Raw genomic sequence first — 16026 nt, 5'->3', positions numbered from 1 at the left:
GGGGGTTTTGTACCTTGTGCTTGAACAGCTGTGTCTCAGCAGTTTTGAATTGACTGTCTTGAGGATTTGGGTTCACTTATGTTTTACTTGAGAGTCTTTCATGCATCTCAGACGCTACAGTCACATGACTGATGTGTGACCTATACCATAAAAATTCTGTGAAAATAAATTCAGATTGCGATCTTGAGCTGGGAAAGATCTGCAGACTGGAATTGGTATGAGATTTGTATTTCATAGTCTGCCACGTATAGTCTGTCTTTTTTTGAAGGTCTCCACCAAAGTTTCCTGCATCTGAGAACAGCAGGTGACAGTTGTGTCACGAGCCAGCTGTGGATAAGGACCTATTAGGCAACTGTGCAAACACAGCACAAAGTAAAATAGCCTTCCCTCAGTTTTGTTGCAGTTTCTCATTGCCATAACTGGCAAGGGGGCGTGTTGGTCCTATTAATGCCTTTTACTTTAGCAGGTATCGAGGTGGGCAGCTTCTTGAGAAAAATACTTGGAGCATTTCTTAACTTTTTAGAGGTGGTCGTGAATAGATTTTAAAGCTTTAGGATGCTCAAGTGACAGGAGAGTTTAACTTGTTTCTTATTTATAGATTTCCATATGTGTGAATGTAGCACTTCCTGACGCATATGAGAAGAAGCTTCCTGCCCAGGAGGGACTGTCACCTTTCTTGACCTCTTCTTTTTTAATATGCGCTCATCTCCTCTTGTGCCCTGGATTTAAACAAGAAGCAGTGTGCTTGATTGGGCAGTGCCTGCCTGGCTGATGAGCTCTCCTGTAAAATGTCTGGGGTAAATCTACCTGAGTCATGACTTACAAATAAATTCATATAGCACAGTACATGCAAATTAGCTTCATCTTTGCTGCTGCTTTACCTATTATGGGCTGTGCAGGAACATGAGTTTGGTTTTCTGTGGAAGAGTGTAACTGCTTCCATAGAATTCTTTTTTTCCCATCCTCTTAATTTTACATGTTGCCAGAATTAGTGGCTATAGCCCTAGTGAGGCTGTAGCTGCTGGTACAGTCACTGCTGTGACTAGAGCAGGGCAAAGCAGCCCCGTGTTTGGGACTGGCGTCTGGTAGATCTGACTCCTTGATATCCCTTGCCTTCAGCAGAGCTGGTGGGGAAGGCAGAGATTCTTCTGGAGGTTTAACCATAAACCAGCCTCTCATTTATTTCTAGGTAGGGTATTGATTAATTTCAGCAGGAGAAAGCTGGAGAGTGCAGAACTACTTAATTTTTGTCAGTTTGCAAATATCATGTAGTGCAAATGGGAATTGGGGCTGGTGAATTTCTCTGCTCAGCCAACAACCTCCCAGTGTTGCTGCAGCTGCCTTAGATGTGCAGGCCAGGCATTTCTGTCCATCTCGATGCCTTTGGCTTGGACCTTTTGGGTTTTATAACCAGGAAAGGCTGCAACATTAATCTTAATTAAAGGGAGATGATGATTTATTCAGCTGAGCTGACTGGTGTGCTTGTATGCACAATGCCTTTCCCAGTGGGTTTTGGGCTAAACCATAGGAACAGAGAGAGCTACTGTAGTAAAGCTGCAGGAAAATGAGTAGCATGTATTGATTTGATACCTGGAGAGGAATTGGGCAAAGAAGCAGTGGATATATGCAATGTGACGTACATCTCCCTCCAAGTCCCCACTGTTCCACCAGCGCAGCGGGTTTTCTGTTAGTGGCAACACCGACAAGGCACTAGTTAAAGCTGTCATTGTTTTCAGAATCCAATTTTTCAAGAAGTTTCCATTATTAGGAAGGAAAGAAAGAAAGAAAAAAAAAACTCCTGAAACTGGCAAAACAGCCTTTCTAGCTGGAAAAGACGTGGAATGCCTATGCTTAAAACCATAAAATAGTGTGGGTTGGAAGACAGCTCAAAGATCATCTCATTCTAACAACCCTCTTTTTAGCTCTTGGTAAGTGCTTTAAACAAAGTTTCCAGTATCATTTGGAGTCATGTTATAAGTGGCTTTTGTGGGGTGTTGTAGTCTAATTGCTTCTTTTTGATAGAGAATTCACAGAGTAGAATATCCTTAATTGAGTCCAGTTTTTAAAGCCAAACAAGCAACCTGTAGTTTCACTTTTTCCCTCTGTTCAGCCTTAGTTTCAGTTAAGCTTATTTTTTGTCTTCTGTAACTCAAGGCATAAATAAAACTGTAAGACACTTGAATATTTACAAAACTTGAGGTGAAGAGTTTGTTTTTTTTTTTAAAACTTAGCTTTAAAAAGATCTGCCCATAATGTTGTGTTAATTTCTCCTGTGCAGCTCCTGATATTGATGGTTTTGGGCAGGACTATTCATGTCTGTGTCACCTCACTTAACCCAGCTGTATTTGCCTGCTTTGACTGGTAACACCATGTATTCATCTCAGAAAATGCACAAGTGATACACATACATCAGCCTGGAGTAGGAAGGTTGAACCCTGGACATCTGGGTTTAGGAGAATGTGAGTCTTTTGGTCGAATTAAAGCATCAAGGACATTGATGCTGAAGGTAGAGGCTGACTGGCAAATGTGCTCACTTCATATTCTCACAATCTCACCATCTGACCATCAGGGGCCCAGTGGTGGGATCCCTGCCTGCAGAGTGGGGTAACTTGTTCACTCTTAGATTTTATGTTATAGGTGTATTTTCTAGTAACTTCTAAGTTCTCAAACACCCTGGTTGTTTTGATGATCTCCATCTCTGCTCAGCTTCTTTCCATTACCTTGTGTGTCCCAGGATTCCCTTCATGCCCTTTTCTTTTCCACATGTAAAGACTTCTGGCATTTATACAGTCTGCTTTGTAGGTGCAGGTTTTGTTTCTGAGCCTCAGTGACTGTGGTGCTTGGAAATAGCTGAACTTGAATGAAGTGCGTGCCTGGAGCTGTGTGTTCTGACTTCATTGGCTTAGTCCCTTCTTTAAAGGCTGCATGATGTAACACAGGGGATGCAAGAGCTGCCTTTTGTTTCTTCACATCCTTGGTGGACATATTTTCCAGCCTGGCATGATCAAAATCAGTTCTTTAATTAAGGAAATGTTGAACCTCTTGTGTGTGTTAGGCAAATGAGCTAAAGCTTTTAGCCAAGCCATTAAGTGTTAAGGTTTTACTGTAAGGTGAATGGAAGCTAGATAATTTCTCCAGCTAAGCTTCCCTTAATCATTCCATTAGCACGAATTCAGTACAGTGCAGAAGGGAAGCAGCATAGCCTGATGGATAAAATTATTATAATATTATTATTATTGAAGAATTTGCAGTAAGAATAAGCAGTAAAGGCCAGCTGAGGTTATGGTCATAATTTGATATGAGTTTTACTTCATGACAGTCAAACTCTGCTCTGGAACTGTTGTGATTTAAATAGAGTAAAAGATGCAGTGGAAAAAAAACTTGTTTGCATAGATCCAGAGCTGAGGTGCAGAGAGATTAGATGCTGTGTCTTCCATGTGGCCAGTGGAAGCTGAACAAGGCACTGCTGTGTGTGTGACACGGTGTGGGCACTGGGAAACATGAGCCCTGCTCCACTTTGGAAGGGTGGGTAGGAGAGAGTTGTGCTTAGTGCTCTAATGCAGATGCTGATTACTTGCATTTTCTGGTCTCATTTCCTACATCTGCTCCCTGTCAGTGTGGGTTATTTTAACTTCATGGCTGTGTTCTGTAGGGTATCAAAATACTGGATTGAGTTTGCAGCACTCTCAAAGTGGCAGTTTGGTGCTTCTCTTGGTAAAGAATATTAAATTTACATATAATTGTTATCTGATTATCTGATTTGGGAGCAAACTTTTAAAGGGGGTGACATCTTAAGTAAAACCATATTTCTTGATGTTGTGTTCATTTTTCCATGTAAGGGTACTTGTTAGGAATGGATTGACCCAGTTTCAATAAATCACATGCCTGGCATTTTTTCTTTTGGTTTTGCTGATCAAACCAATGTGATAGCCTATTTAAGGCAGCATGTCTCAAGATTATAAAAAAACATGATGGCAATTTGCAAAAGCAGGTTGTCATTGTATTTGTGACTGATGTTTTTGGCTCTCTGTTTCCCTAGGCATTCTTGCCAGCATTCGTGTACTCATTGAAGGTGTCTCCACTCATAGAGAAAATAAGTGATCACAAGGATTTTAAGAAGCTTCTCAGGACACGGAATAACGTACTGGTGCTGTATTCCAAATCTGGTAAGTCTTTTTTTGATGTTACAGCTCTTTGTGCCCAGCAGGGTGTGTACCAAGGGGCTTCTATGTGACTGCAAGGGCTCCTTTGGGACTGGTGTCCTTTGTTTTAGTTCAGAGGTTCCTGATGTTTCAAGACTGGAGTCATCTTAATTCAGCCTTCTAATTGCTCTGTCACATTGGGAAAAATGTACTTTATTCTGGCTTTGTCTCCAGAACTGGCTCCCTTGTAATAAGAGCTTTCTGGTGTGTTTATCACAGTAGTTTGCAAGTTTTGATTTCCTGGTGACACTGAAAGGCATAATAAATAGTTACAGTACTGAAATCAATCCATCTTTGCTTCTGACAGTTTTGAGTGTCCCATGGTTGTCTTTCAGCTTTAATTAAAAAAATATAGAAATAAAAAAAGAACTGTTGTGTAAGATGGAAAATGAGTCATTTCACATTATGCCACCTGTCCCCTTGAATCTTTTTGTTGGTTCCTCTGTCATTCAGGCTCACCTTTCTGGCTGTTACTAAACTGTTTGCTCTTCCTTTGCTCTGTTCTGCTCCTGCTGTACCTTTTCTCCTTTCTTGCCTTGTTTTTTTGGGGGGGGGTGTTTTGTGTAACACCATGTAAAATCAAGAAATTAACCTCTACACACAAGTGCAGAATGCTTTTGTGAATGTGGAAGTCATTGGACAGCAAGAAGTAAAATGTGTAATTAAGATGATTTTCCTTCATACTGTATTGTTTTTGTTGTTGCTTCCTTCTTTTTCCTGTAGGCAGACAGGACAAGATAATGCCTTGTTTGGGTGCTGGGTCCTCCTTTTCTGACCTTTTCTGTTGCAAAGGTTTTCTGTCAATTAAGCACAGTGATGGTAGCATTGCTCTGGGTGCATAGTGTATCAAAATGGAGCAGCATATGGTGACCAATATCCTCCTCCCTCTGCCACCCAGTATTAGAGAATTTTGCAGACAAGGATGTGCAGGTGCTGGAGTAATTAACTTTATTTCCTAAAGACATGCTTATTCTGAAACAGTTAAAATTATATACGTGGCTTATTTTTTTATTAAAATACTTGTGTTTTGCTATAGTGGGGAACTTTGAGCACTTGAACTTGGCCAAATGGTTTTGTAGTAACAGGTTCAAAGTGAAAATCATAAAAGAGTTTATAATGCTTTTTGATTTTTGAAAGGAACACTTTAGATAAAAAGACATCTGTATTATTCAGCTTCTTAAAGGGAAAATTTTCTTTTTACGCTTAATATTTTAAGTGGTGGTTGCTTTCATTTTTAGCAGCACAACCAGAACACTTCAGCTGTGACACTCATCTAATAAATGTTGCCCTATGGGCATTGTTCAAAAGCCATGTTATGTAGATTTCTTTTTTTCTGTGTTTGTTATTTAATTGGTTGGTTTTAGCAGTCTAAAGCATTGCATGCAGAGCTGACTGTGGAATTAATGTTTCTTCCTGGAACAGTGATCCTTGCACAATTAGAAATCTCTTTCCCAACAATCATCCAGAAAGAGGGGAGGGGAAAAAAGAGATGGGAATTTGGAGGTGTAATTTCAGTCCCAGATATACATCCCCCAGCTGTGATGAGATGTTGGCTGGCCATACTGCTGGAACAAAGCTTTACTTCCCAGCTGAGCAGCACTAGATGTCACTTTCTATTGCAATTAGAAAATTCATTGATTTTGGGAGGTGTCATAATTGGTGGGAGATGTTTAGTTCCCCCTGCCAGCTGGGGGTCTACCAAGGGCACTCAGCTACTGAGTCTTCTGGGACAAGCTGAAGGCTTTTAAAAAGTGCATTTGTCAAACTGTTCCATTCTGAGTACATGCAAAGAATTCCCCCACCTGTCTAAGTCCCTGTGTTGGTGGCAATTGCATGTTCTGGATATTGGGGTATGAGAGTTTCTGGAGAGCTTATATGTGTGGGTTGGTGTCTCTGATGGTATCAGGCCCAAGCAAAGTCTGTCAAATACAAAGAGGTTGTTTCTGGCTCAGGAGATTGTTGAAGCAAAAATTGTGAAGGTTTAGGGGTTATTTGATGGGTTATTCCCTGCATGCTGGCTCTGCTTGTCTACTCTGACATCTACAGGCCCTCAAATGCTGGAGACAAGATATTGGTCTACAGAAGCATTCTGTCTGTCCCAATATTGCCATTCTTACATTCAGTTACTTGAAGTAGTTGTGGAGATCTGGAAAATACTCTGGGTTTCTGTTTTCTGTTTATGGAGGAAGGAAACAGTTCATGTTAGATTTTTTTGGGGGGAATGGATACTTATTTGTACTGCTATATTTTTCTCTCTTCTGTTTATTTTTAATACCATTTATAAGACTCTTTTGGAATGGTAGTGATTTGCAAAACCTACACATGTGGCGTGGCATTATAAAAATCTCTGTTGGATATTTATAATACAGCCAGTACTTGGAAGGACCTTTTCTGGGTGCTGCTCATGACTGTTGGTTTGGGTATCTCCCAGGGTTATTATGAGGATAAAGTCTGTTATTTTCTGTGTATGGCTGGGTAGAATTAGGGAGGCAGAGATGCTGAATGATTTGCCCTTACAGCTGATGAAAGCCCTAAATGAAATTGCTCTAATTAGCAGGCTGTGATACAAACTAGTTCATGCTCAGGCACAGGGAAGAAGGCAGTGTTGGGATGGAAGCTGCAGGAGAGGACACAGTATAGCTCTGTAAATGCAGCTCAGGGAGTGTGTCTGGAAATACCAATTTCAGTGTCTTGTTTAAGGGGGTAGAGGGAAGGAGCCACCCAGCTTCAGCTGCAGACAGCTTTCTTTCTAGTTTACAGAAGATTTTACTGATCCCTGTTACACTGGTTTCTTCAAATGAGACAAAATGTTATTGGGGTGCTTCGGAACACAGAAATGCTACATTGTGTTGTTTTATGTAGAGTGGTAACGCTGCTATTAATTTAGTTTTGTTATTTTATTTTGTCTTCCAGCCACTGCTGCTGAAAGCTCACTCAGATTACTGTCCAGTGTGGCCCAGGAGGTGAAAGGACGAGGTACTATAGGCTGGATAGACTGTGGGTATGTGTTGTACTCTTTTCCTTCTTATTTTCCCTTTCCCCTTTTGGCTTTTATTGCTAACTTGGCTTTTTTCATGGCTCTGAAACTTCTTGCCTTTAAGTGGACCCACATAATTCTGTGTAGTTTCTTCTGTAGGGAGCTTACATCTTACCATTTTCTCTTCCTTTGACAAGTGGAGGGGAATAATTTTTTCCTTATGGCTGTTGTTACTTCTCTGACAGCATGTTTTTCAGCTTGAAGCTGAGACCCGAGCTAACATTGCCTCTCATAGGTGACACACAGGGTGCAAGCTTTTTTTCCACAAGCCAGGGGAGGAGGAATCTCACATGTTGTGCCTCAGCTGGAGGGCAGTGTAATTCTGCTCTGACAGCAAATGATGTGTGAGCAGTAAGGCTGTTTGCTTGGTTTTGAAGCATCCACCCATTTGTGTTTCTCAATAAAATGTGCTTTCTTTTAAGACCTTCTGTGCTGGTATAAGTTCTGGCAATTTTTAATGTGAAGGCAGAGAAACTTGTTTTTGTAAGTGGTTGTGTGTGTGGGGAGGAATGAACAGGTGCGTACTTTCTGGTCTGCAGATGTGAAAATCTCTGCTGTAGTTCAACTCAATAACAGTTTGCTTGTGGTTTTAGCTTGTGTATTGTATTGTCTCTGCAGCTTTGAGAGCTTTGCCTGCAGGTGGCAAGTTCCCCTTCCTGCACTGCAGAGGAGCAGCTTGCTGCCTACCTGTGTGTTTGGGTGGATTGCCGTGGCATGAACAGATTGTACACTGTGCACAAATGTAACTCAGCTCTGCGCATCATGTGGCTCCCTTAAAATTACATTTTTGAAACTGACCCTCATCCATCAAACAGTGACCCAGACTAAGTCATTGGGAAATTGGAAGTTAACGTGGGTTTCTGATTATTAACCTGCCCTGCTCCCCCCTGCCACCAGGCAGGTATCTCTCCTGTGGAGGCCTTTGCCTCTGCCTTCTGTTTGCATTCTGCTGGACTCATCCAACTGCACAGACACTTTCATCTCTGCCCAACTGGTGGGGACCGAGTTCCAAGTCATCTGCTGGCAGAAGGCAGGGCTGTTCCTCAGAGGTCAGTGAAGCCTGCACCACTTGCCACCTGCTGAAAAGCCAGTGAATAAATTGTATTGACTCTGACAAGGTGAAGGTTGTGAGGAGATCTGGCATACCTCTGAAATCCATGAAAACCAGCCTTCATTTCTAACAAAAGCACTGATAAGTAATTTTTTGTTGTCAACAATGAGGGCTAGCGAATAGGATACTGAGCCAGCCTCTTGGCTTCAGTTTCTAATCAGGTTCAGTTTCTGGTTATAAACTGCTTGCTACCTTTTTGTGCCTTTTGTTTTAGACTACCTCTGTGTTGGGGAACTTGCTGCTTACTCTGTGTGTGTATGTGGTATATACAAATGCTGGATGATGAGGCTGTTCAGCTGGCCCTTCAAAATGCTGCTGTAATACAACTAAACAAGAACTTCGTTCAGGATTTATTTTAGTTCTGGGTTGGAGAAGGAAAGATTCGGTGTTTAGGACTTCAGTTTGAAATCCTGGGAAGTTTTGGTACTTAGTTCAACAGGTCAGTCTCCACTCCTGAGTTTGTAAGTAATGGTGATGGGGAGGGAAATGTATTGTTTGGTTTTGCTGTAAAATAAACTTCAATTAATTAAATCCCCTAATATACTCTCATTTTCCAAATGTTGACATCTAGACCAAACTTTGTTATGGAAGCTAGTTGCAAGAAATGTATTTTCAAGTCTCTCCCATACTTTAATACTTTTCATAAGAAGTTTGGTGCTTGCAGTGCCTTTCCTCTCACCATGAGGGGGAAATATTGAAAGGTGAGTTAATCTCAGACAGTGAAGCACCATGGTGAAAGTCATGCTGTAAGGTGTTGGGAGACCTGAGAAGTTGCCAACATTTTCTTTGACACCAGTAATGCTACAATCAGACTACCACTTCCCGAGTGGCAGGCAGTGACCAGGATGTTGTAACACGGCAATAGGTGTAATTCTCTCTTTGAGGGCAAAGCAGAGCTGTGTTTCATGTCTTGTTTGGGAAGAACCTGGAAAAAATAGCTGGGCATTTTTCAGAGATGGGCTTCTATCCCTTCTGTCACTCCTGCTAAGGCATACTATAACAAGGTCTGTGAATTTGCTTCATAAGGCAAGGTGAGCTGGAAGACTGGCTTGTGGTAAAAGAGGTCTTGGTGGATGCAAAAAGAAACCCTAAATAAATAGTCTGAGCCTAAACCAAGTTTTGTGGTTGATTGCTTGCTAAGCTTTTGAAGCATTCTGAAATCAATCTGGTAGTGTTGAGGTAACTTTTAAACAATTTTTTTTTCATTAAAGGTTTTTTCCTTTGCTTATTGCTTTTTAAAGAATTGTGCACAGGTGGCTGCACCACAGTGCCCACCTCGCTGCAGTGACAATACCAGAGGCTGCAGTAGTGCTGTCTGCCCCAGGTCATGGAGGGCCAGTTGTAGGGCCTGGACAGCTGAGTCCTCCCCGAGTGGCTCAAGCCATTCTCCTGCAGCAAATATGCTGGGAGGCTTATTTGCAAGTCTTCATGCTGAAACAAACAGCACACAGATGCAGGGATATTTACAGCACAGGCTCAATTTGTTTTACAAATACTGACAAGAAATGTCTTGTTTGGCAGCAATATTTAGCGGGAAATTTTGGCTTTGCTCTTCACATCCTGCTGTACTGGGCTTCTTTGCCTTCGGATCCAAGCGTTGGCAGGGCTGGCATACATGCAGAGTTGTGGTTTGTGCCTCTGCTTCCCTGTGGCGATGATGGCAGCCTTTTCTTTCCTCTTTCTTTACTGACGGTGCTTTTTTTGTTACTTGTCATTCTCCTTCCCCTCATTTTCAAGAGAAGGCAAGAACATTCTGCAGAGATCAGTGTGGACTGCTAAGTCTCAGCAGTATGTTCTGTATTTGATGTGGTGGAGGGGAGTGTGCAGGTTTGTGGCTGGGAGTGTGGCATTCAGGACTTCCTGAACGCTGGTCTGCATGGAAACCGTGCTCCTTGGCCTTGGCTTCTGTTGTGTCTGTGGTTTAAGGCAGGGATTAGCTTTGAGCTTTCAGTTCCAGGTTGAGTGGTCTCAGGGAGAGAGGGAAGTTAGTTTTTCAGCATGATGTGGGGAAATACTTGACTTCTTGCTGAGACAATGTTGAGTAGAGGAGGTTGCCACTTAGTTTGTCACTTGGAGGCAGGGTAGCAGAGATCCCCAGCGTGCTGGGCCTTGGGAAGTGTAGGGTTGGAAATGCCACATGCCTGCCTTTCCTGCACAGCTGGGCTCACTTGTGCCAAGTGCCATGCTGGAGTGTGACCCCCCTGCATGTGGCACTGTAGATAAGGTCCTTGTTCAGGAGAGCTCAGTCCGTTCCTGCAGGCAGATCCACGCCTCCTCCTGGCGATGAAGGGGCAGCTCGAGAGCTGCTCCCAGCATTGAAGTGGTCACGGTTTGCTGCTGTGTGCTGAGATAGCATATGTGGCTCTGTACACTGTTAAACGTGAAGCTTTTTCAATTGTGAATGAAAGACCCAGCAGTGATGTGACAAAAATATGTTTTATTTTAGCCTTTACATGTTTTAATTAGGAAGTCTTTGCTGAGGCGTTTGACGTTGAATGAATGGTGGTGTGAGAGACAAGAGAATACTGAACTAATTATGCCTGATGAGATGCATGGTATTGGGGATGGAGCACAACATTGCAGGCTGCTGAATCTTCAGTGTTCCAGAGAGATGGAGCAGGCATCTTGGGAGCAAGTGTTCTGGGGCTCATGTCTGGGGACATGCCACATTAATAGGAGCTGGGAGTCACAGCTTTTGTTCCTGACTCTGCTAATGAGTCACTTCTTGTTACTTTGTGCAGTTACAAAAGGTGTATCTGTTTTCCAGGCAACTGGGTAAATATTGCCTGATTCATTAGTCAATGTTTATAAAGAGTGTGGAGAACTTTGAAAGGAAAAATGCTGCAGCAGCATGAATGGGTGCTCTTTAGGGCATTCGGATGAAATTGGAATGGGCATGTAAGAAATCAGGAGGTTGGGCTATTTATTGAATTATTTTTTTAGTTGTAGGCTGATAGAAATTTGGAATATTGAAGGGCATCACAGGGAGTTAAAAGCTTAGGATATCTGCATAAAAGCACAAAAGGACTTGGTATTTTCTATCTCAGAGACTGGCTGCTGCTAACTCTGGTTGGGGTTTGTGCTGCAGAGCCTCTGCATCCCCCTATCTCCCAAAACCTCCATTTTTTAAGGCCTGGTACAACTGGAGGTAAGCACTGATGTGGTCAAGTAAAAGGAGTTTTGTAAGAAATAGAGCTCCTGTCGAATCCTTGTGGCGACAAGTCAAAGGTAGAAAGTGATGTGCCTGGGAACACAGTAAAATGGATTTACCTTTTGAGTGAAAGTCAAAGTTGTTATTGCTTGTATTTAAAGCAGACAAAGCTCTGCTCTCAGTTTGCGGTGTCCTGAGGTGTGGTTTTGAAGAACAGTCATTACAAAGTTATTCTCTAACCTTCTTAAGTGGGTTTTGTGATAGACCACAGTATGGCCAAGGACTGATGTTACTTGGAAAAGTGTAACTGGTTTGGGTGACATGGAAAGAAAGTAAAATGGCTTTGTTGACGAGACGAAAATGTGTTTGGCAGGTTATTAAGCACCTTATGATCAGGTTCAGCTTTGAAGAGGTTGAAAGTAGTTCTCTCCATTATGAATATGATTTAGGGAACACTCCTGGGTTTTCCAGTTATTGAATTGTCTCATGTTTTTATTGACTATAACTCCTGCCCAATTGTGGATTGGTATTTTTTTAAAAAACACCCGTTTCTTTGGCTCTGGGTAATTATTCTCTGTTCAAACTTGCATGGTTCCCTTTACTGTAGATCCTAAACATAAACAAAGCTGTGTGATTTCCATCTGCTGTCATAGCGCGTGTGCTTGGCTTTAGCACATCAGACTGCTAGGAAGAGGAAATGCCATCTGGTTAAAATGTCTGACTAATTTTTGTTTGGTTTTAATCCCACTTTTTCTGCTTTTGTGTCATTCTTTTAGTCCCTTTTGTGTGCCATGAGCATCATTCTTGTAGTCCCCATCCCCAATAATTACTTGTTATTGTAGCAGTCCCATGACACTTAGCATGAAGGTGAGACTGTAATTTGGCTGGCAAAGCAGTACATTCAAACCTACACAGCTAAACATGCTGCTTCACAAGAGAGCCACATCTAAAGAGTATTTGTCTTTTCTGGGGTTTTCCCTAATTATCCGTCTTTTGCTGTCTTTTAGATAGAGGTTTTCCCAATTTTCTAATTTCTTAATGCTTAGATACAGAAAGGAAAGGCTTTACCTATCCACACAGTTATAAATGAATGTGTTTAATGCCTTGACATAGCAGAGAGAAATTTAAGAAATAAGGCTGGCAGTACAGATGGTGTTAGAGTAATTTTGCTCTCTAGTTTTTTACCTTCATCCTGTAAAGCAACTCAGAAGTAGGATTTATTTAAGAGAATAAGTCTACTCATCTTTCGTACTTGTGGCTGAATTTTAAAGCTGATAAAAAGCTTTGAAATTGCAAATAAAATTGACCAGACCTGATAGAGAGAGAAAAAAGAAAGAAGGAATGCTGCTCTTGCCCTGGTACAGCCCTTTCCATCTAAGCCATTTGTGGTGTCTGGGATTTCTGCATTTTCCTACAGTAGCCTTGAAGGTGAAGGGCAGCTCAGGAGAGGATGGCTCATAGTGGCAGCCTGGGGGAGGTAGTAGGGGCTCTGTTTGCAGCTGGTCCAGGGGAGGTAGAGGCAGGTGTCCCTCAGGAACACTTTGCAAGTGAGTTATACTGCCAGTGTGGTCCTTGTCTGAATGCCATTTATAAGGGCAAACTGCATTTACAACATAGATTTTCGATGCCTTCCTCCTGTCTCTGTCATAACCTGTCTGTGTGGTTAATGCTCATTCACATTAAAGCCTTTTTATTTTACTGTAAGAGTGACCATGCAGGAATCTGAAAAAACTCCTTTTTTAAGTAAGCTCTCAGTTCCTAACTTAAACCCATCCGGTCTGGTGTATTGCATTAATTCAGAACCACGAGCAATTAGCTAAATCCACAGTAGTGGTTGGGTGTATGAGCCTGAGCTCATGTCTGTTTCATCCTAAACTTGAGTATTCCAAGGGTTTTGCCTGGAGTCACTCATTAACCAAATCTTCAGCGTTGCTGCTTTTCAGACCAAAATGAAGAGTAAGCAAGCTCAGATTCAATGTAAAAGAAGTCACCTCTGTTTTTCTGCACCCAGTAATTCAATTAAAACATCCTCTAGCATCCATCCTCTCCAGGCCCATGGTGCACCTAAAGGTCATAAACAGCTGTACAAAGGGCTGCAGCATCTGTGTGTCCATGGGTGACATGTTGAAAACCTGCATTTTAGGTTCTTAGATTCCTGTCAACTCAAAGCCAGGGTAGTAGTCATCTTGTATCCGAGGTTAGGGCAGTGTTCTCCTGTGCCATGTTGTGGGATGAGGGAAGCTGCTGCTTTGCAAAGAATGTGAGTGTTTGGTGATTTTTCAAGTTCCTGCAAAGCCTTTGGTAGCTCTTGTGAATGTATTTGCCTTATTTCTGTGCAGGTATGTGGGTTGCCAAGTGCCTCTTGCTAATTTATATTTCCATGAGAAGTACTATTCATTATAACTTCTTGACTTTCTGCAGGGGCTGGAGCTTATAATTTTTTCCTTTAATTGTTTTAGCTTGATGATATGATGATACGTGTTACCTCTTTGTCTTAGTTCTCCTTCTGCTTTTTGGCTTGCTCTTGCTTGCAGTAAGAATTAATCTCATGGGTTTTAATTTTCAAAAAATACTTCTTTTTAATCTTATTCCTCTAGATCCCTGTCCTCTCTAATTGACTAATGGGCACAGGGAGTCGTCTGTATTGGGTGACAAGTGGTGCTGGGTCTCCACAGCACATGGATTATGCTGTTTGCATTCCTAGCACATTCCAGGGGAGCGTTTGGAGCAGAAGGCTGCAATCATCTGCAAGGTGATTGCAATCCCCCCTTGAAGTGGGGATTTTTGCTGCATTCTAGGGGGTAAAATCAGGCCCTGATTTCACATGAAACTTTGTCCTGTTCATCTGCTAATCCTTATCTTTAATTATTCCCAGCAGTACATTTTCTGGTTTTGGCTTTCACGCTCCCCCATCCCTTAAAAGATTCAAGCTTTTCATGTGCCGCACTGTTTGCCTGGTTCATTTGTTCTGTGCTGTGGAAACCTGTTGCTATTGTAACTTGTTCTAGAAGATAATTTCCATCAGGAACCCAGAATGGGTGCAAAACATTGTGCTTTTTTTCCAAGACAAATCTTGTGTTTAAGCTTCCTGTGCTCATTACTTCTGCATCCATTTCTCCTGGTCCTGCTCCTATTTTGGTGCCTGCAGGTCCTTAAACCCCACTCAGGAGCAGAGTATCTAAGTGCCTTTCTGCACTGATGGCTGAGTATGGATTTTCTGTTCAAGTAGGTGTAAGCCATTACCATCCAGCTCTTTGGAGAAGTGCAAGCCAGCTTGATGGTTTGAGAAGTGATTTTTTTTCCCTAGGATTTTTTTTTTTGTTCTGATTTCAGATTGGTCTTGAGAGAGTGATACAGGAAGGTGTGGGATCATTGTAGAATACGAGGAGCCTTACAAATGTGGCATACTGTTAGCAGCAGTAGTTGTGGCAGCTGCTGGCCCTGGATGGGAGGGAGAAGTGAGGATGATGGGTAGGCAGGCAATGCCTGCAATCTGAGAAGAGGAGAGTTTTGCTACAATCCATCTGGTTTTGCTTGGTCAGTAAAGTACATAAACTGCTATATTGTAAATGGATCCTACAACACAGTCTTTGTTGGAGGGTGGAATTGATAAGACAGAGTGTAAGTCAAATTCCCATATTGTCCCTAGCAGTGGCTAACAAATTTCCTTTTTTATTTCAAAACCTTGTAGGAGCACATCTAACTACAAGTGACTGTTAATGACTCCTCCTTCAGATTAGGTTTGCAAGTGCAAATGTGTTTCATACTTCTAGGAGGTTTCAGGAAATTTTTGCTGCTAACACTTCTTTTGCTGCCTTTTTGGGGTCACAAGCTCAATTTGGCAGCATCTCAACTCCATGCTTTCCCAGGATGTTCATCAGTCTGTTCTCTGGAGAGTGTATTCTGTGGAAGGTAGCCAGAGGGTATTGCAGATGCTGTGCATTGGGCTGGGAAACCCTGTTTGATAATTCACTTCTGATAGCTGGGTTGAAATTGCAGTTGAACTTCCCTGAAGTTATAACTGGAGTTCTCTGTGATGGTTTTCACTATAACAGAAAAGAATGAGAGCTCCTGAACAACAGAGACAAGAATGAGAGAACGTGCTGGTGACAAGATGACAGCTTTGACTGGTACCTTCCAAAGCTCTTCCAGTGTTGGAAGAGTTGCTTTATAGGCAGTCTTGCTTCTGCTTTGCTGTATTCCCTTGCTCTTGGAGCCTGCTCTTTCTCCTTACCTGCTCAGTTTTGTCTCTTCCAGCTGTTGGGACAGTGACAGTGTTTGTACAGTCATAGATACAACAGAGCCTCCATTGCATTAGAGTCTACAGGCACAACTGTGATATTAGGGACTGCTAAAACATCATTTTTGTGGATTGTTGAGCCCTGTTTCAGATGGTGAGATGTACAGATAAAAGAGAAAATCTGTTTAGAAATTGTGAGGTCTGTGGGTTCCATGTGGTTACATCATATGCTGATAGAGGAATGAGATAGTTTTTGTGCACGCACATTTACTGTCCTGGTTACTT

At 42.1% G+C, this 16026-nt stretch overlaps 1 protein-coding gene across 1 annotated transcript in view; it reads left to right on the top strand.

Moving 5' to 3' along the window:
- The window catches only part of PDIA5 (protein disulfide isomerase family A member 5), a 112429-nt gene that overhangs the window by 22290 nt on the left and 74113 nt on the right, over positions 1–16026 (top strand). The window contains 2 exon segments of the mRNA XM_041473299.1: positions 4040–4166; positions 7116–7203. Of these exon segments, the coding sequence (XP_041329233.1) occupies positions 4040–4166; positions 7116–7203 (215 nt within the window).

This window comes from Pyrgilauda ruficollis, unplaced genomic scaffold, assembly GCF_017590135.1.
Source record: "Pyrgilauda ruficollis isolate IOZ18807 unplaced genomic scaffold, ASM1759013v1 scaffold3, whole genome shotgun sequence".
Taxonomy (NCBI): Eukaryota; Metazoa; Chordata; class Aves; order Passeriformes; family Passeridae; genus Pyrgilauda; species Pyrgilauda ruficollis.
Note: the sequence above shows the minus strand (reverse complement) of the source record. Positions and strands in the feature narration are given on the sequence as shown.